Genomic DNA, 21,069 nt, shown 5'->3' with positions numbered 1-21,069 from the left:
GGTTAAGTTGCAAATGAAGTAGAATGGTTTATGATTAATAACATGATACACAAAATCATAATTAATGTCATTTATTTATATTTTTACACCTCAACTTCATAACTATTTTTTTTTGTTATGTCACTTAACTTAATCTTTATATTTACAAATGTGTAAATATCAGTCAATATATTGTCAGAAATTTAATATGAAAGAGAAACACAATACTCCTCTTATCCATGACCTCTCCGAGCACATTAAAGACCTTCAACCTTCCTCGTCGTTGGCCTTGCCCCATCCCTCGCGGAATAGAACGCGGAATGTAGTCCCTTAACCTCCTTCTTGTCCGAATGTCTTCTTCTAAATATTTAATGAATAACTATAATATTCTAGCATCAATTTCTTTAGTTTAGAATTATAGGTCAAGCAAAATTTTAACTACCACTATCCTAATAAATCATAAAAAAAATAACCATGTCAACTAAAAGTTAGTATTTTTAAATGTAATATAATAATTTAATTAAAATTCACATAAAAATATAAACTAGAAGATCTCTTCATTTTTATTTGTGAAAAGTGAATAATATATTTCTTAGTGTTTGAATATTTTTTTACTAAAACAGTTAACAAGAAGAAAATCAATTAATTTCCCTTTTTGAAAAATAATTTCACACTAATAAGTTAGGTTGATAGTAGAATCTCGATAAATTAATAAATGTTCGATAATTAAATAACCTCGTTTAATAAATAAACTTTTCCGGTCCCAATTCGGTCTATTGGGCTTAACGAATAACCTCGTTTAAACTGAATAAATATAAATAAAGTCTTTATAGACCCTATGTAAATATAAATGAATAATCACTATATTTCAAATAATATACTTTTATTTATATAATATATCATGAATACATTAAATTCAATGACTAATTTTCAAATAAAATAATAAGTCATTTTTTTTTTGGAAAAATGCCTTCAAAATTGATTGTTTCTTTCCTCCCAAAATGCATCTGATCCTTGTTTCTTTCCTCCAATACTATATATAGCCTCAGGATATAATAATGTGCACTTTATCTATGCAATAATGTGCCCTTTATCTATGCGTGCATGTACAACTAATTTAGAATTATAAAAATATGAATGTAATTAAAGTTTGTTATATTTGAACTTAATATATATACAAAATGATATAATTACAAAATAATTCTAAAAATATGATCAACTAAATGAATTATTATTCATTTATCGATAAATAAATATTATACTCACTAATCGATAAATAAATAATTTCGCCAAAAAGTATTCATTTATCGAGGTTTTATTGTAGTTTGTAATCAAATTTTAAAACAAAATATTATAAATCTTATAACTAATAACTCACCAATAGAAAATAATTTGTCCATATAAAAAAGATTTAAGATCAAATATTAAATATGTGTCTGTGAACAAAAAGAACAATAAAAAACTATATGAATCTTTTTTACTACAAAAATACTAATTTTATTGGCATAAAATAATTAATAATTTTGCGTATTTAAGTAAGAATTTAACGTTACTTATAGAAACTGCTTGAAAATTTTATAAACCCAGATCTTGTACGACATCATTTTGCAACTTTATATTTTTAGTTTTAAAAAATAGTTATAGTAGTTTTAATTTATTAAATAAAAATTTTCCTAGTCAATTGTTTGAGAAAAGTATAACCATAAATAAATTTTGAAAATTTTAGTTTTAAAATTTTTAGGTTGAGATAGATATTTTAAATTATTTTTATATGAGTGAAGATATTCATCTAAAGAATGTATTAAAGAATTTCATACTCTATTCATATATTCTTGTTTTATATTTTAAAAAGTAGGGAATAACTCTATTCATCTAAAGATTGGATTTAAATGTACGCATAAATCATAGTTTTCACATTTTAAACATATATCTCTTATTGTCGCTACATCTTTTAGAGTATTGATAAGCAACTTCTCCCAATTTGAATTAATTGAAATTTATGAACGTAAAACACTTAATATATAGTTTAACAAAATGTAATCGTAAAACATTTAAGGGAGCCAAGCACCCAAAGGTTGGGCCAAAAAGGCCCATGCGCCTGGGGTTGGGCTGAATTAGGCTCATGCGCCTGGGGTCGATAAAGAAAACCCTAATTTTGTGTATAAATACGTGTTTCTCGCTCTTACTAAGCACAATCGCCCACATATTGTATTCATCTCTGTGTTGCTTCATATTTCTCTCTGAAAGTCTCTAAAACACAATCTATGTGTGTGGTGTTAGCTAGATTCTCAAATATCAATATTTGAGAGATGAGGTTTCGCATGGATACTATATAATGTATTTAAGACTAAATCAAAGGATAAAAGGTATATCATTGTTATTAATTTTTTTAATTAATGTTTAATCAATGAAATAGGAAAATATTAAAGATTATGGTTTAGAAATTTGTATTTTTTTTTATTGTTTTATATGTTTATGTTTGTTTTTAGGAGAAGACTTTCATACAACTGTCGGCGGATAATATTTTGACTAGCCGCCGCCAGCAATAACCAAGGAGCTGAAAACTCGCAACTAAGTACTGAAAGAGAAAGAGAAATAGATAAAAGAAAAGTGTTAGGATCGGGGACGCCCTTGGAGGACCGGGGTGTTTTCCGGTTTCAGGGAAGGGTGGCCGCTTACAACACACACACAACTTGGTAATAGTCCGGTTAGAGACTAAAACCGTTCTCAGCACTGCACAACCTGTCACAGACTCTTGAACCGGTGTTCAAGGGCGGAAGTGTCTGTTTCAGGTTGAAGCAACGTTTGCGACTTTAGATGATGTTTTAAGAAGGAGGATGTTTAACGAAAATGAGTGACCGGTTTTGGAAGTATGATTGGTTGCGGTTTACGGTAAGACAGCGGGAACTGAAAACGAAATGAAAGAACACAAGACAGGAAATTTGTTTATGGATGTTCGGAGCAAACCCTCCTACGTCACCCCTTCTTCTCAGGTTATGAGAAGGATCTCCACTAACTCTTTAGAGTTACAATTTACACTTCCGGTCGAGCCCAACTTCGCTACTCGCCGGTTACACCAAACTCACACTTTTGATGTAATACAACAACTCAACACAATATCACACAAGTGACTTCCGGTTTTAGGCAAACCGACTTTAGAATATGGAACTTTATCTCTCTAGAATTTAATGCTTTAAGACTTTTTGAATTTATGATGCTTACAACTACAAGTCCCGAACTGCATTGAATGAAGACGATTGATCTTCCTTTTATAGCTGAAAGTAGCTAACGGCTACTTTCTTCTCTCTCTTGCGGATTGGTTGATCATTAGCACGCCTATCTGCAGAAGGATTGCTTGCACGCTTCAACTTCCTCAACACCTGGCATTCATGCAGGTGACTCTGAGCAGATGATGACATAACCGGTTTTTAGATTGATACACGTGTTGAACATCCGCTTCCGGTCGTCAGCATCGGATCACCAAGGCATCATTGCTTTCCTCCCATGCTTCTGATCGGATCCGATTTTCTTTTATTCTTTCGAGACACGTTTCTTCCGTCACAGTACGTCACTCTTGAGATTTGAATCTTCTGACTTTTGATCTGTACTTTCCGGTTTCTGTGTCTTTGTGCATTATGATCCGGTTGAAGTGTATTCTTCTGTTCTTTGCTAGCCGGTTGCTTGAGAAAGTGAAGCCGGTTCCTGTGATCATTTATCTTGATCACTTGAAGCCGGTTTCTTTGAAGTGGTAGCGACCATTTTCTGAACACCTGATTTCCGGTTCCGGTCTGTTTAGTACCTGCACATGAAGTTTAACTTCTGTTTAGTTTGTCTGGCCGGTTCCAAAAATTAATCTACTTAATTTTTCTATCAATTTCTCCCTTTTTGATTATTTAGAATAAATATTCAAAAATTGTAATGTATGGCCGGTTTTAAGAAAATTAATCTACTTAATTTTTCTATCAATTTCTCCCTTTTTGATTATTTAGAATAAATATTCAAAAATTGTAATGTATGGCCGGTTTTAAAGATTTTGTTTTGAGAGAAACGTGTTTGAAAAACATGTGTTTGATTTTTGATAAGTGTATGTTTTGAGAAACATAGAAAGTATGTTTGAGAAATATAAAAGTTAGCAAAAGTGACCAAATTCTGAAACATATCAAAAACATAATTGTTCAAAATAATTATGGAAATAGAGTTTAAGGCTTGGATGATCCCCCCTTGTCTTGCTCCTTTTCAAGCTCTTTGTCCAGACGTTTTCTTGCTTCTTCTATTCGTGCTCTGTGCTCTCTAGCACGTCTGTCAGCATCTATCACCACACCGGCCCACACACTTGAGTGACCAGGAACCTTTTTCCTAAGGTTGAAGTTGGCACAAGCTGGTTTTGGCGGTGGACGTGGTGGAACGGTCAAAGGTCTGAGGCTTGGAGTTGCTGCAGGTTTTCCGGTTGTCCTTCTTCTCCGTCTGTTGAGTTCCTCCGGGTCTTCTTCTTCTTCTTCATCAAGCGGTTCCGCATTTAACGCAACCGGTTCGGCTGTCTTCAATTCTGCCCGCTTCATCACGTCTTTAATGGCACTCCGTTTCTTCTTGTTCTTGTTTCTTGTGCTCATAGAGTGGGACGATCGACCCTGTGCTGATTCCTGAACGTTTGCCTGCTCCTCTTCATTGCATTGTTGGGCAAGCTCATGATCCTTATCTTCAAGTTCCTTCTGTAGCCGTTCTCTTTCAATCTCTTCTTCTTGCAGCTTCCGTGCGGTTTCAGCGTCTTTTTCGATTTGAGTTTGGGTTGAACCGACTTGAGCTTTTGATATTTCACTGATCTGGATTGCCATTGCTTGCAGCATGTCCAAAAGTGGAGCGGTTGCGGCGTTGACAGACTCGGCAATCATGGCTTTCACTGTTGACTGCATAGTTGTATCCATCATAGCTTGTAGAGAGTTTACCATTTTATCTTCAGCCGCTGAGATCCTTTCTTCAGTTACTGCTTTAAAGTTCCCAAGGCATGAGTCAGCTGTTTCTACCACTGCTTGCTTGATTCTGAAATAACTCAGGATTGTTGAATTGTCGTTGGCAAGTGTCCCACCATTTCTTGTCAAGACGTTCGAAGCTTCGCACAAGCCGTTCTCGTACTTCAATAAATCGCTCTGCCATCTTCATTTCAATCGGTTCCAGATCCTTTCCTTGGATTTCTTGAAAGGCATTCTCAACTGCCTGTAACCGCACATTTTCGAGAATTACCGGAGCTTTGGAAAACGCCGGTTGGATCAATTGGGTGTTGGCTAACTCGAGTGCCCTTTCTTCTAGCTGGACGAGAGCGTCCCATTGCTTGTTTCCACTGAAACCTGGAAGCATGTTGGATAGTTTGGTCTCGCTTCGAAGCTTCACCCACCGGATATATGGAGCCAGCGCTTCACTTGCACCTTTATTCATATCTTGAATAAATTCATCAAACAGCTCATTTTCTTGTTCTAAGGTGTAAGGATATTCTTCTTCGGTTGCGGCTTCAGTCTGAGGGTCAATCTGCAATGTGCCCGTTCCGGTTTCAGTTGGCTCTTCAATCATAATGCCCTTGCCTTTATCTACTCGAGAGGGACCTTCTTGAGCTATCTTGCCTCCTGCGGAACCGGAAGGTTCCCTTTCTTCAATGTTTCCCTCCTGAGCCGGAGGTGCGGTTTCTGTTGACTTGGTCGTCTCATCGACCGGTTGGATTTCTGATTGATCAGGCATTTCAACCTGATTTTCTGGCTTCCGACGACTAGAAACGTCGTCTTCTTCTTCGGTTTCTCTTGTGATCTCTTGGACCACATTCTGAATTGCTTCTGAAGTATTCAAGCCCACTTCGGCTAATACTTCATCGGCTTGCTTGCTTGGTGACTTGGAGGTTGCAGAGTGAATATTTCCTTCTGCCTCCTCCTTAGAGTTTGATTTGTTCTCCTTGCTCCCCGAAGATTCGGTTTGCTTTGGAGAATCGGATGGGATGAGAGTTGGAACAACGGTGTTGATTGGGATGGGCTGGAAGACATCTGCGGTTCTTTCAGGTGGATTGTCCGAGGAAAGAGTTTTCTCGGAGTCCGCCGGTTTCTTTGCACTTTTCTTCGCGGATACTTTCTTCCTTCTTTTCGGTTCTGGTTGAGCTTCTGCCTCAACCGCTTTTCTGGACGGTTTCCTTTGTCGTTTTCTCTTCTTCAGCTGGAACCGATGAACTGGCTCCCTTAGATGACTTGGTTTTTGAGGTTTTAGGTTTTATTGTCTTCTCCGGTTTTTCTGCCACTGACTCAGAGTCAAGGATGTTGGAAATTGGAAGTGGTACGCCTTCACCTAGTTCCACATTAAGGAACTCGAGAATTTTAACAATTTGCATAGCATAGGCCTGCACCCGGCCTTCTTTCTTGATCACCATTTGACAGAACTCTTCGTATAATACGTATCCCCAGTCCACCTTATCGTTGCGGACGATGGCTAACAGCATTCTTAGTTTAAACTTTGTGAGATTATCAAAGTTACCTCCCTTTCCTTGGAGCGATTTGGAGATGATGGTCACCAACCATTTGTATTCCGGTTTCAGCTTGATTTTCCGGCTGTTGTGGAGCACCAGATCCTGACCTGAAAGAGATACAACCAACCGGGCAGCATTTGATTCTGCGTCGGTTAGGTCGAATTTTAGGTCCGAACCTGTGTTAGGCAGACCGAGAGCCTCCGCAAAAATTTCTTCAGTTATAAGGACCGCCTTCCCGTTGACGGTAGCCGATACTTTTCTTTTCAACAGTGTCGCCGTCGCTAAGAACTCCGTCACCGCCGCCGGGTATATGGTGAACGGACCAGAGAGAAACTTCTCCAACCCAGAATCTCGAAGAAGTTGAAGAACGGCCTTGTTCTTGTCTTCAGCGTGCTCATCGATGTCTGCAAAATCTACCTGCAACATCCATTGAAACGGGGCTTTGCCTAGATCCATTGATTTTGAGGGAAGAAGATGAAGATTTCGAAGATGATCGGAGAGAGGAGATCTTTGAAGTTCTGAAAATTTTTAGAGAGAGAAAGCGCGTGTATTGAATGAGTTCATTCGAGTTTATATAGCTGGCGGTTCCAAGCAGTTTTGAAGATGAACCGTCATTTTGGTGTTTTTGGCGCCAACTTTCCCTCCAAAAGTTACTGCCGTAACTTTCGGCGGTAAAAGCGGAAATTCGATGGGCGGTAACTTTTGAGAGGTAAAACCATGGGCGGTTAAGGTTTTTCAGATTTTCATTTTTGCCTGAACTTCCGGTTTCTATTGATAACTTGTTAACCGGAGATTGTTAAGTTAACTTTAAATTTGAGTATGAGTTTGAGAAACCGGAATGAAATAATGAGGATGAAAAATCGAAAAACTAAAATATTTCATTAATGCAGGAGAAGAAAAGACATAGAAGCGGTTCTGGTCGTACAACAAAATGACCAGAAACCGGAAAAGAGATTAGAACAACAGGTTTATTCGGTGAACCATCCTCCTTCCAGTCTCCTTTGATACCACTTTTCCATGGTGTTTTGAGGAAACCGTTCCTCAATCCTTGACACCCATTTATAGACCATTTCTATAGTGATGGTGTTGAAGGATCCAACCGGAACACCTTTTCCAAGGTTGCGACGTTTGGACATGAGAAACCGGGTGATCTGAGGAGCGTAGCTGATCTTTCCCCTCTTACCGGTCATAAGCAGCTTCAGCTTATTGAACAGATAGGATGACCAGTTGATGTCGGTTTCACGAATGATTGCTATCATAATGTCGAATGCCTCCCGGCTGTAGTTCTGGTTGGGCATTCGGCCTATGATAGACCTTTGAACCAAGTCGTGAAAGACTTGATAATGGGGAGCGAGGTCTTCTTTCTTCCCAAAGTCCTTAACAGGAGTGTAGGAGGAGGAGAAGATCTTGAAGAAGATTTCCTTAGCCGGTAGATGCGGCGTCGGAAAGTCAGAGAAACCTTCCGTTGGAAGGTGAAAGAATGTGGCGAATTCCTCCTCAGAAAACTGGAGGAATTGGCCATCGATGATGGTGCGAATGCTGCCATCATCAAGAACGTGACCGTTGTTGAAAAATTCGTACACCTCATCCACGAGGATGAGGTCAGAGCCTTTGAGGAAACCTTTCAGGCCAGAAGCTATGATGTGTTGATAAATGCATTCATGGTCGTAGCTATGCTTGATGTCTTCAAAGTCGATGATCAGGGTGTTTCTAATTTCAGTAGACATGATGATGAAGAATGAAGAAGACTTAGAAGAGTTCTTAAGCTTTTGAATTCTTAGAGAGAGGAATGCTTGTAGGCGTGATTTGAAAGATGGAGGTTGAACCCCTTTTTATAGCCTGGAATGAGTGATAGCATTTAATGCAAGGATTTGAAAAATCTAGCCGTTTATGCTTAGGCATTAATGATTTTGTGATTTTCCAAGAGAATATGAGCAAGTCTTGTCAAATCAAGTCAGGCATGCTTTGAAGTTTATATTTCCAAGAGAGTAATGATTTATTTTGATGCTGCGCATTAAATATTGTAGATTTTGACTTGGAAAGGGAATGAAATCTATTTCATTAATTGAAGTCCAAAACCGGTAGTACATCAAAAGTACCGGTTTTGTAAGGAAAAGGAAAGAAGAAAAGAAAGACAGGTTTAGACATTTGACGATTCAGCTGTTTGAGCGGTTGAAGCCTCAGCCGCTTGAATCTTTCTAGCCTTGATCGCTTCCCACCGGTCGATCATCTCCTGTACTCGTTCTTTGGTGAGCACGTGCCTTGGATGCAGAGTGACGAAAGCTCCGGTGTGAATCTCCAGACTTGCGCAGAAACCGCTCAGCTGAGGAGCATATCCGGTTTTGTTGGAGAGAATCATCTTCTTCAGGTTGCTGAAGATGATCCAGGACCAGTTGACCGGTGTCCCAACCGTTACAGCTATCATCATCTCGAAGACCCTCTGAGTGTAGTAGTAACTTTTCTCTCTGCATAAAACAGATTTTCCCAGAATCTCACAGAGAATCTGGTACTTGTGAGAAAGTTGACTCTTAGCACCCCAGGGCTTAACCGGGATGTTAGATCCAGAAAACCGGCGACACATCTCTTCCATTGTCACCGAAGAATAGGTTAGGTCGGTTACCCCTTCATTGGGTAAACCGCAGTATACAGCGAAATCCGTCTCGCTGAAAAGGAATTTTTGCCCGTAAACCTGTGCAACGAGTATTTCTCGATGCACCTCTTTTACGGTTTCGAACAGTTCTTCGACTACAAGATAGTCGATGATGAACCTGTTCTCAAGGAAACTCCTTAGCCCGCTCCTTTCGATGGCTAGGAACATCTCCTTGACCTCATGATCCTCATACTGGTAGATTGATTCAAAATCTGCCAGTAAGATCTTCTTGGCTAAAGGGTTGGAGTTCATGTTTGTTTTGAGAGAGAAAAGATGGTTTTATCTCAAGGATGATTCTTGTGAATAGTGAACTTGTGATGTTTTTAACAAGGATTAAGCATGGTTTATATAGCCCGTGGATTCGGCTTGGTATTAAATGAAGTTAAGCATGCCTGATGATGTCATCAGCTATTAAATAGACTTAACTTGTTGAAGTAACTAATGGTTATTTCCAAGGTAAATCTAATAATTACTAAGATAGCAATGATGAAAAATATCTATTGACAAGATGTAAGTTTCCCTCTCTTGATGATGGACACATGTCGTCATCTCGATTGTGGTAAACTTGTTCTTATTTTATCACAGGCTTCATTTATCAAAGCATGCACGAAAACTCGGTTATTCATCTCAGGTTAACCGGAAAAATTCATTTCATCAGATCATAGTGCATGCGTACTAAGCGGTTTTCCATGACCGGTTTTAGTAGGATATTTCCGTTTATGAAGAATGATTGATTGATATCAACAATTGTTCAATTTTGGATTTATCTTATCTATTTCAACCTGGTTATTTCAACCCCATAGTAAACATACATTTGATTTGAAATTTTGAAGTAGTCGGGCATAACCGGAGACTTCCTCCCGGTTAGCATGTTTGATTTTATTAATGGCCTATTTGAATATGGTTTGAGAAACTTTAGTTTCTCCCTGAACACATATCCCGGTTTTGTATATAAACATGCATCATGATTATATCAATTGATTAAGATTAGTAAGGCCCAAAATATTACGAAAATGTGAAAACTTAGCTTCCTGTAGCGGTTTTGTGAAGATGTCCGCTACTTGTTGCTCGGTTGACACATATTCCAGCCGGATGTGTTTCTCCTGAACATTCTCCCGGATGAAATGATGTCGAATGTCGATATGCTTCGTTCTTGAGTGCAACACCGGATTGTAAGTAATCGCTATGGCGCTGGTGTTGTCACAGAAGATAGGAGACTCCTTTGCTTCTATTCCGAAGTCCCTGAGTTGCTGTTGAATCCAGAGGAGTTGTGCACAGCAGCTTCCAGCCGCTAAGTACTCCGCCTCTGCGGTTGACGTTGCAACTGACGTTTGTTTCTTGCTGCTCCAGGTAACTAGCCGGTCACCCAGAAACTGACAGGTTCCACTTGTACTCTTTCTGTCGATTTTGCATCCCGCGTAATCGGCATCGGAGTAGCTTATTAGATTGAAGCTCGAGTCTTTTGGATACCAGAGTCCCACTTCTTGAGTTCCCTTCAGATATTTCAAGATTCTCTTAGCCGCCGTATAATGAGATTGCTTTGGATTTGCCTGGAACCTCCCGCATACTCCAACCGCAAACAGAATATCAGGTCGGCTAGCTGTGAGATATAACAGCGAACCGATCATTCCTCGATATGCTGTGATGTCAACGGCTTGACCGTCTTCATCTTTGTCCAGCTTCACGGAAGGACTCATTGGCGTAGCCGCTTCGGCACATGTATCCATCCCAAATCTCTTCAGCAGTTCGGCTGTATACTTCGGTTGGCTAATAAAGATTCCGGCTTCCATCTGCTTAACCTGAAGTCCTAGAAAGAAACTCATTTCCCCCATCATACTCATTTGAAATCTATCAGTCATCATTTTAGAAAATTTGTCACATAACTTTGGATCGGTTGACCCGAATATGATGTCATCAACATAGATTTGAACAAGTAAAATTTGCTCCTTTCTTTCAAATTTAAAGAGAGTTTTGTCTACTGAACCGATTGTAAATTTGTGATCAAATAAAAATTGAGTCAAGGTATCGTACCAAGCTCTTGGAGCTTGTTTCAAACCGTAAAGGGCCTTATTCAGCCGGTAAACGTGATTTTCATGTTCTGAATTTTTAAAACCTGGAGGTTGATTAACATACACCTCTTCATTTACTTTACCATTTAGAAAAGCGCTTTTTACATCCATTTGATAAACTTTAAACTTTTTGAAAGCTGCATATGCTAAAAATATTCTAATGGCCTCAAGTCTAGCTACAGGTGCGAATGATTCTTCAAAATCAATGCCTTCTTCCTGCTTATAGCCTTGAGCCACTAACCGGGCTTTGTTCCTCGTAACTAAACCGTTTTCATCGAGTTTATTTCTGAATACCCATCGTGTGCCTATAACCGGTTTATTTTTCGGTCTAGGAACTAGGTACCAGACTTTATTTCTCTCAAACTCGTTTAATTCCTCTTGCATTGCCAAGATCCAATCTGGATCTGACAGTGCTTCATCCACCTTTTTCGGCTCAATTTGTGATATGAAAGTAGAGTTTCCATAGTGATCCAAAGTTTGTTGCCTAGTTCGGACGGGTGAGGATATGTTACCTATTACTAGTTCAAGAGGATGATTTTTGTTCCTTCTGAGGTTAATCCGAGACGTGTCTACCAAGCTTTCGGCTGGCTGATCAAGGTTAGACTGATCGGTAGGTTGAACAGAGTCAGACCGACCGATTTCTTCAGTAGAAACTGAAGCGTCAACTTTCTGCGGTAAGGCAGCTTGATCAGGTTGAATTTCAACATCAACCGCTTGGTCCTTGACAAAGCGTCTAAAAACCGGAACCTCGTCTTCATCATCAGAATAGATATTGAAATTTTCCATTCTGTTGTGAAGGTCGAAGGGTAATGCAGTGTTTCGCTCAACCGATTCATCGAAAACAACGTGTGCGGTTTCTTCAACTGTTAAAGTCCTAGTATTATATACTCTGTAGGCTTTACTCACAGCTGAATATCCCAACATTATTCCCTCATCGGATTTAGCATCAAAAGCGGTCAAGTACTTCTTGCCGTTATTGTGAACAAAGCATTTACTACCAAAAATTCGAAAATACCGTACATTTGGAATTTTATCAAAATAGATTTCAAAAGGAGTTTTTGAAAACCGTTTAGTTACTAGAGATCGATTTTGTGTATAACAAGCGGTGTTGATAGCTTCAGCCCAAAACTTTTGAGCGATACCCGAATCGGCTATCATTGACCTTGCGGCTTCCTTGAGAGTTCGGTTTCTTCTCTCAGCCAGGCCGTTTTGTTGAGGAGTTCTGGCACTAGACAACTCGTGCCTAATACCGGAATCATCAAGAAAAGTAGTTAGATTACTGTTAATGAACTCAGTTCCTCTATCACTTCTAATTTTGTTCACTTTAATAGATTTTTCATTTTGTATCCTCAAAATCAGTTTAATCAAGTTTGAAGTTGCTTGATTTTTAGAAGCTAGGAAAGTAACCCAAGTAAATTTAGAGTAATCGTCGATAACTACCATAGTATAGTGCATGCCTCCTAAACTAGTTACTCTAACCGGACCGAACAAGTCCATATGCAGCAGCTCCAAACATCTTTCAGATTGATAATTTCCTTTACTTTTAAAAGATGATTTCACTTGTTTTCCCATTTGACATGCAGCACATACTTTATCTTTTGAAAATTTAACATTTGGAAAACCGTGAACCAGTTCCTTGGAACAAATAAAGTTAATCGTTTTGAAGTTCAAGTGGTTTAACCGTTTATGCCAAAGCCAATTTGGATCATTTCCGGCTATCATACACACAGGTTTTTCGAAATCAGTTTTCCAGTTTACTTTATAAATATTTCCTATCCGGTTACCGGTTAACAAGGTTTCATTATTTTGATTCTTGACTAAACATGAGTTTTTATGAAATTCAACCTTAAACCCCACGTCACACATCTGACTTATGCTTAGTAGATTAAAACTTAGCTTTTCTACCAATAACACATTATTTATGGATAGTTCACCATGGACAATCTTACCCTTGCCCACGGTTTTACCTTTTGAGTTATCCCCAAATGTGATGAGTGCTCCGGTTTCGTACTTGATGTCGGTCAGTAGCTCCTTGTTTCCGGTCATATGCCTTGAGCATCCGCTGTCCAAGTACCATTCAGAATTCCTCAACCGATTGCTCCTCCTAACCTGCAACAAACAATTATTTACAACTTTTGGTACCCACATTTAGTTGGGTCCATGGTTGATTAGTCCCTTTGGGATCCAGACTTGAATGAGTCGGATCACTTTCCCGGTTATTGTTTTGATAATATTTGGCTTAACTTCTTGGTCGTTGCTCAAGAATGCTTTATGTGGTGATGGACTTCTTCGATGTCGGTTTTTATTATTTTTATTCGGTTTCCGGTTGGATTTCCTTCTCTCAGGATGAAGCCATTTTTCAGATTCGTTAGGACCTACGTATTTAAGCGTTTCTTCCGGTTTTAGGTCATTTTCGGTTTGTGAGCTTTTGATAAATTTTATAAACGGAAGATTATTTTTCGTTAGTTTCATCCCGTTAGATTGTTTTGTTTCATTTTGTTTACTTGGATCATAACCGATACCATATCTACATTTCAGATGTCGTTTATAGTTACACATTTGTTTTACTGCTTGTCGTGATCTCTCCCACGCAGCTGTGACATACATTGCTCGTTCATCAGTTTCCATTCCCGGTTGAACTGTCTTCTCATCATCCGAGAATAGTTCATCCGGTTCATGTGTTTTGATCTCATATGTTTTATCGTTTTCATCATTTATTTGTTCGTTTTTAGTTTCTATAGGTGTTGGCATATACGCAGATATATTTCTGAACTCAGCAACCATTTGGTTGAGTGCAGAAACTAAATCTTCCTTAGTAAATTCATCAGACGAGAAATCAAATACCTCTTCGTCGTTTGCCATGAAGCAGGTTACTTTCTCTTCACCATCTTCATTGTCGGAATATGCCCACTCGCTTCCACCGTCTGATGCAATGAGAGCCTTTTGGATCTCCTTTCCTTCATCAGCACGTTGATCATCATTTCTTCGGTAGTCGTTTCGCTGGTTATTGTTGTTTCCTCGATAATTGTTTCCTTGATAATTGTTTCCTTGATACCGGTTGCCTTGATAATTATTCCCTTGATAGTTTCCTTCCGGTTTTCTATCATCTCTTCTTGGTTTTCTACATTCTGACCTGAAATGTCCAAAACCATCACAGTTATAGCATCTTTTGTTTGATTTATCTACATAGTTATAATTAAAATCATTATTAGATGGTGGCTGGCTCTTCTTCATGAATTTTCCGAATTTCCGGGCTAGCATCGCCATCACATCGTCGGTTATTTGATCGGTGTTTTTGACTGGAGCCGGTGCGGTTGATACTGGAGCCGCCGGTTCCACCGATGTGACCAGAGCTCTTGTTGCGGTTGATGTAGATGTTTCATCTTCGATCCGAGAATTGATCTCGAATTCGTAGGCTTTCAAGTCCTCAAACACATCGTGCAACTTCATCTGCCCAAGGGTGCTGGACTCCCTCATCACCATGGTCTTGATGTCCCACGTGCTTGGCAATGATCTTAGAGCTTTGATTATCACTTCTCGGTTGTCATACTTCTTTCCGAGTGTCTGAAGCTCGCTTACTACGCTGGTGAACCGGTTGCTGAATTCTTTAATATTTTCTCCCGGTTTCATCCTTATATTTTCATATTTCTGCGTAGCCACCAAGATTTTATTTTCCTTGGTTCTTTCGTTTCCCTCGTGAATCTGGATGATCGTTTCCCAGGCTTCCTTTGCATTTTCGCACTCTGATATTTTGTTCAAAGTGTTGTTATCTATGGCTTTATAGATGTGCCTCATGCAATGGTTGTCCAGGTTGCTTCTTCTCCGATCTTCACTTGTCCACTGGCTTTCCTCCTTGTTAATCTTGATCGGTCCTTCTTTCAGGACTCGGCTCATTTCATCATCTAATGTTATCAGATGTAGATACATCTGTTTCTTCCAACTGCTAAATGCTTCGCTGTTTAGCATTGGCGGTTTGTCGCTGTGAGTCATGCTTCCCACCATTTTGGTTGCTTGAGTGCTAAGAACCTCGCTCTGATACCACTTGTTAGGATCGGGGACGCCCTTGGAGGACCGGGGTGTTTTCCGGTTTCAGGGAAGGGTGGCCGCTTACAACACACACACAACTTGGTAATAGTCCGGTTAGAGACTAAAACCGTTCTCAGCACTGCACAACCTGTCACAGACTCTTGAACCGGTGTTCAAGGGCGGAAGTGTCTGTTTCAGGTTGAAGCAACGTTTGCGACTTTAGATGATGTTTTAAGAAGGAGGATGTTTAACGAAAGTGAGTGACCGGTTTTGGAAGTATGATTGGTTGCGGTTTACGGTAAGACAGCGGGAACTGAAAACGAAATGAAAGAACACAAGACAGGAAATTTGTTTATGGATGTTCGGAGCAAACCCTCCTACGTCACCCCTTCTTCTCAGGTTATGAGAAGGATCTCCACTAACTCTTTAGAGTTACAATTTACACTTCCGGTCGAGCCCAACTTCGCTACTCGCCGGTTACACCAAACTCACACTTTTGATGTAATACAACAACTCAACACAATATCACACAAGTGACTTCCGGTTTTAGGCAAACCGACTTTAGAATATGGAACTTTATCTCTCTAGAATTTAATGCTTTAAGACTTTTTGAATTTATGATGCTCACAACTACAAGTCCCGAACTGCATTGAATGAAGACGATTGATCTTCCTTTTATAGCTGAAAGTAGCTAACGGCTACTTTCTTCTCTCTCTTGCGGATTGGTTGATCATTAGCACGCCTATCTGCAGAAGGATTGCTTGCACGCTTCAACTTCTTCAACACCTGGCATTCATGCAGGTGACTCTGAGCAGATGATGACATAACCGGTTTTTAGATTGATACACGTGTTGAACATCCGCTTCCGGTCGTCAGCATCGGATCACCAAGGCATCATTGCTTTCCTCCCATGCTTCTGATCGGATCCGATTTTCTTTTATTCTTTCGAGACACGTTTCTTCCGTCACAGTACGTCACTCTTGAGATTTGAATCTTCTGACTTTTGATCTGTACTTTCCGGTTTCTGTGTCTTTGTGCATTATGATCCGGTTGAAGTGTATTCTTCTGTTCTTTGCTAGCCGGTTGCTTGAGAAAGTGAAGCCGGTTCCTGTGATCATTTATCTTGATCACTTGAAGCCGGTTTCTTTGAAGTGGTAGCGACCATTTTCTGAACACCTGATTTCCGGTTCCGGTCTGTTTAGTACCTGCACATGAAGTTTAACTTCTGTTTAGTTTGTCTGGCCGGTTCCAAAAATTAATCTACTTAATTTTTCTATCAAAAAGTGACAACGTCGCGTCACTTAAGACACCTGTATGTTTCTTATGAATACATATTGAAGAGTCAAGCTAATCAACTTATTTTATTTTTAATACTTGGATTGTATTTTGGACGGGTTTTATTTACTTTTAAAGAAACTCAATGATATACAATTTTTTTTTTTTTTGCTTAGTTTAGCTATTTTACAGAAAAATATGTATTAAAGGTTTTCCCTATCAATGAATTTGGATCTTGCTAGTTTCTAATTAATAAATAGTAATAGTTTTTTTTATTACATCTCAGTTTTGATGTCTAATTTTGAGTATCCTATTATTATTAGGATTGAAATCACTATTTCTTTTGTTCTTCGGAAAAAGTATACATTAAATATTTTAGATTATAATAATAATAATAATAATAATAATAATAATAATAATAATAATAATGCTTAATCTAAGAATTTGAAAGTTTACTCCACACCATATCCGCAACATTCATTCTCTGTCCTAAAATAATTACATTTAAATAAATTAAAGAGAAAAATTAGTTATTATTATTAATTTTATAAGTTAAGTGTATCTATAAAAAAAAATTAGTATGTGCATTTTCGTATTTTCACGAGTAACGATATAAAAAAATATAAAAAATAAAAATTACGGTACAAATTTGATTAAATTTTTAATTTTATTTTTAATTGTTTTAAATTTATAGGGCGAATCAACTCACAATCAGAATCAAGTATCAATTTACTCTTACATATATATCCAAATTTATATATATATATATATATATATATATATATATATATATATATATATATATTATATTATATTATTTTTCATCATTAATTTTATATAAATACATTTTATCTTTTATTATACATTTTTTCTCTCATCATATATATATATATAATATTTTCTTTAGCAAAAATTAATATAAAAATTAACTAATTGAAAATAAATACTAAATACAAAATATATATACATACACAAAATAATAAAATTATTTCAAACAATCTCAAGTGTTCTAGCTGTTAAAACACTCATATTTCATGTTTAATACCAAGATTCGAATCCCAAAACATTCAAATTTAGATTTTCAAGATTGCATTATTGACTATAATATATGTTGATGTAACTTTTAAACAAAGGATAAGGGGCATCTGAAAGTGTGAGGTCAGAGAATTATTGGTTGGTTTGGTGAACATTTGAAAGTGTGAGGTTACGAGATGGAGGTCGAGTGGTGGGTGGTTTGTCGAGTGTGAGGTCGGAATTATTTGTTGGTTTGGCGAGTATTTGAAAGTGTGAGATCACGAGATGGAGGTCGGTGGTGGGTGGTTTGTCGAGTGCGAAGTCAAAATTATTAGTTGGTTTAGTGAGAATTTGAAAGTGTGAGGTAATGAGATGGATGTCGGATGGTGAGTGGTTTGTCGAGTGTGAGGTCAGAATTATTGGTTGGTTTGGCGAGCATTTGAAAGTGTGAGGTCACGAGATAGAGGTCGGGTGATGGGTGGTTTTTTGAGTGTAAGGTCGGAATTATTGGTTAGTTTAGTGAATATTTGAAAGTGTGAGGTCACGAGATAAAGGTCGGGTGATGAGTGGTTTGTCGAGTGTGAAGTCGGAATTAGTGGTTGGTTTGGCGAGCATTTGAAAGTGTGAGGTAACGAGATGGAGGTCGGGTGGTGGGTGGTTTGTCAAATGTGAGGTCGGAATTAGTGGTTGATTTCGAGAATATTTGAAAGTGTAAGGTCACAAGATGGAGGTCGGATAGTGGGTGGTTTGTCGAGTGTGAGGTTATATTAGTTGGTTTGACGAACATTTGAAAGTGTGTGGTCACGAGATGGAGGTCAATTGGTGGGTGGTTTGTCGAGTGTGAGGTCAGAATTAATGGTTGGTTTGACAAATATTTAAAAGTGTGAGGTCACGAGATGAAGGTCAGGTGGTGGGTGGTTTGTCGAGTGTGAGGTCGGAACTATTGGTTGGTTTTGCGAAAATTTGAAAGTGTGAGGTCACGAGATGGAGGTCGGGTGGTGAGTGGTTTGTCGAGTAGGTTAGAATTATTGGTTGGTTTGGCGAGCATCTGAAAGTGTGAGATCACGAGATGAAGGTTGGGTGGTGGGTGGTTTGTTGAGTGTGAGTTCGGAATTATTGGTCGGTTTGGCAAGTATTTAAAAGTGTGAGGTCACTAGATGGAGGTCGGGTGGTGGGTGGTTTGTCGAGTGCGAGGTCGGAATTATTGGTTGGTTTGACGAGAATTTGTAAGTGTGAGGTAATGAGATGGAGGTCGGGTGGTGAGTGGTTTGTCGAGTGTGAGGTCGAATTTATATGATTGGTTTGACGAGCATTTGAAAGTCTGAGGTCATAAGATGGAGGTCGGGTGGTGGATGGTTTGTCGAGTGTGAGGTCAGAATTATTAGTTGGTTTGGCGAGCATTTGAAAGTGTGAGATCACGAGATGAATGTCGGGTGGTGGGTGATTTGTCGAGTGTGAGGTCGGAAATAATGATTGGTTTGACGAGCATATGAAAGTGTGAGGTCACGAGATTGAGGTCGGGTGGTGGGTGGTTTGTCGAGTGTGAGGTCGGAATTAGTTGTTGGTTTGAAGAGCATTTTAAAGTGTGAGGTCACGAAATGTTGATCGTATGGTGGGTGGTTTATCGAGTGTGAGGTCAAAATTAGGCCTTCCCTGCATGCGATGGAATCTGACCATAATATCCTGGTAAGAAGAGAACAAATTTAATGTGGATAAGCAAGTTCTTCTTAATTCATCAAATACTGATAATGAAATAGACAAGGAAAGATCGTAATCTGCATCAACATGAATTTCAACCAAGTGCATATCGACCATTTTCTCAAACCTCAAGAGTCACAAACATAGCATGTCCCATATGCAACGAACCAGTGACATTTGGAGGTGGCATTGAGATAACAAAAGGATCTTTCCCTCTATCAAAATTTGGTTTGAAATAGCCTTGAGACTCCCACCTAGCATGGATACATCACATTCTTTTCAGACAATTGTAAAATTCCAAGATTTCATAGAAAGTGATAGCAATAGGTCATAAACATATATGCTGAAATTATTCTCATAAAAGCATACATAGGGACTAAGGTACTAAGACAAAAGATAAGGCAAGAAGACTCAAAACATTACAATGTCAATATAACAAAAACACAAAAGTACAGTGACCAAGTACCAGTTATAAATGCGCTCCTCATTTGAAAAGTCAAATGACTTTGCTATCTGCGGTGAAGTAAAGACTCCGCTTTCTGATGCAGCAACTACCATTGTCAAAGGAAACAGTATGTATCATCAGAAAGAGTTGCACAAAGAGAAACTCTGATAAGGAGACCTGCTAGATTGTAGAATAGGCAAAACTAAACATTCATACTGACTGCTCATCATGTGCAGTTTAGTGGGCACTATCCGGACATTATAACAATTCTTGAATTCAATCATTTATTCATTCTTTCATTGAATTTCCAGAAAAAGGTGCTAGCTTGATATAATATTTGTGGGTTTGTTCATTGGGTTTTAGAATTAGCTAAGTTGGCAACTTAAGAAACAGAAAGGGTATTTACCGGCAAAGAATCTAGGCCGGAGACGACGATTTAAGTGGCAGCGAGAACTCCTGACGCAGTGATGGCGGCGAGCGAAGAGAAGGGGATTGAGTCTATGAGCTGAGCAAAAGGTGGAGAAAGAAGGATTAGACAACGCCATTGTAGAGTTCCGCAGCCTTCCAGTCTAAAGAAGGAGAGGCGATATAGATAAACAAGATGCCGCGAAATGGCAATAAGGGAAAACTGGACTTTCACTTGACAAGTTCTGATAATATTAAATTTATTTATTCATATCAAATCCTTTTATTTTATGCTGCTTAGCAGAAAAAGTAAAAATTACACCAAATTAATTAATTGAGTAATACTAATTTTTTTATTTTAATATAAAAGCTATTGTGTCAACCTATGAATTTCACTTTAATTATCTTAAAAACAAAGCACAAAATGATTAAATCGATATCTAAGTTTGTTATATGTTTTGATCATATACAAAAAAACAAAAAGTTATCTTTGACATTGAATTTTAAACTTTTAATTGTATTTTGAATTAATTAATTTAAATTAATTAATTAAAACATCATTAATTAATTTAATAGCATAAGGAAGATTTGGAGTTGTACTTTTTTCCACTATGAAAATAATATTTTACCTATATAATTCTTAATTAATTTAATATTTAATGAATAATAAAGGAATTAAACTGATTTTAGTCTCTCTCCTTTATATGAGATTCTCTTTCTATTCCCCTTCTACTCCTCCTCTCCATTATTTTTTCACCGTCTTAATTTTTTTTTTTCTCCATATTTTTTTTACTAATCTTTTCTCACATTAATACATATAATTTTGAATAAAATTTATTAAAATTAAATTTTAAATCAAATTATTATAACTGAATTTTTTTATTTGAGTGATATATAAAAATTGTATTTATTAGAATAATTTAATATTTATTTATTGGTTCTTATTTTTTTATTTAGTATAGTATTTTTATAATTTTAGTGATTTTCTTTTAATTAATTTTAGTATAAAATA

General features: G+C 37.9%; 1 protein-coding gene across 1 annotated transcript in view; it reads right to left on the bottom strand.

Moving 5' to 3' along the window:
• The window catches only part of LOC124937488 (valine--tRNA ligase, chloroplastic/mitochondrial 2), a 41,545-nt gene extending 21,313 nt beyond the window's left edge, over nucleotides 1-20,232 (bottom strand). The window contains exons 1-3 of the mRNA XM_047477756.1: nucleotides 20,059-20,232; nucleotides 19,674-19,758; nucleotides 19,335-19,461 (exon numbers count right to left, since the gene is read on the bottom strand). Of these exons, the coding sequence (XP_047333712.1) occupies nucleotides 19,335-19,461; nucleotides 19,674-19,758; nucleotides 20,059-20,197 (351 nt within the window). The 5' untranslated portion in view covers nucleotides 20,198-20,232. The remainder of the gene's footprint in view (nucleotides 1-19,334; nucleotides 19,462-19,673; nucleotides 19,759-20,058) is intronic.
• Nucleotides 20,233-21,069: the final 837 nt, after the last annotated feature.

The sequence above is a fragment of the Impatiens glandulifera genome, chromosome 5 (assembly GCF_907164915.1).
Source record: "Impatiens glandulifera chromosome 5, dImpGla2.1, whole genome shotgun sequence".
Taxonomy (NCBI): domain Eukaryota; kingdom Viridiplantae; phylum Streptophyta; class Magnoliopsida; order Ericales; family Balsaminaceae; genus Impatiens; species Impatiens glandulifera.
The sequence above is the reverse complement of the archived record's forward strand: the minus strand, read 5'-3'. Positions and strand labels throughout refer to the sequence as shown.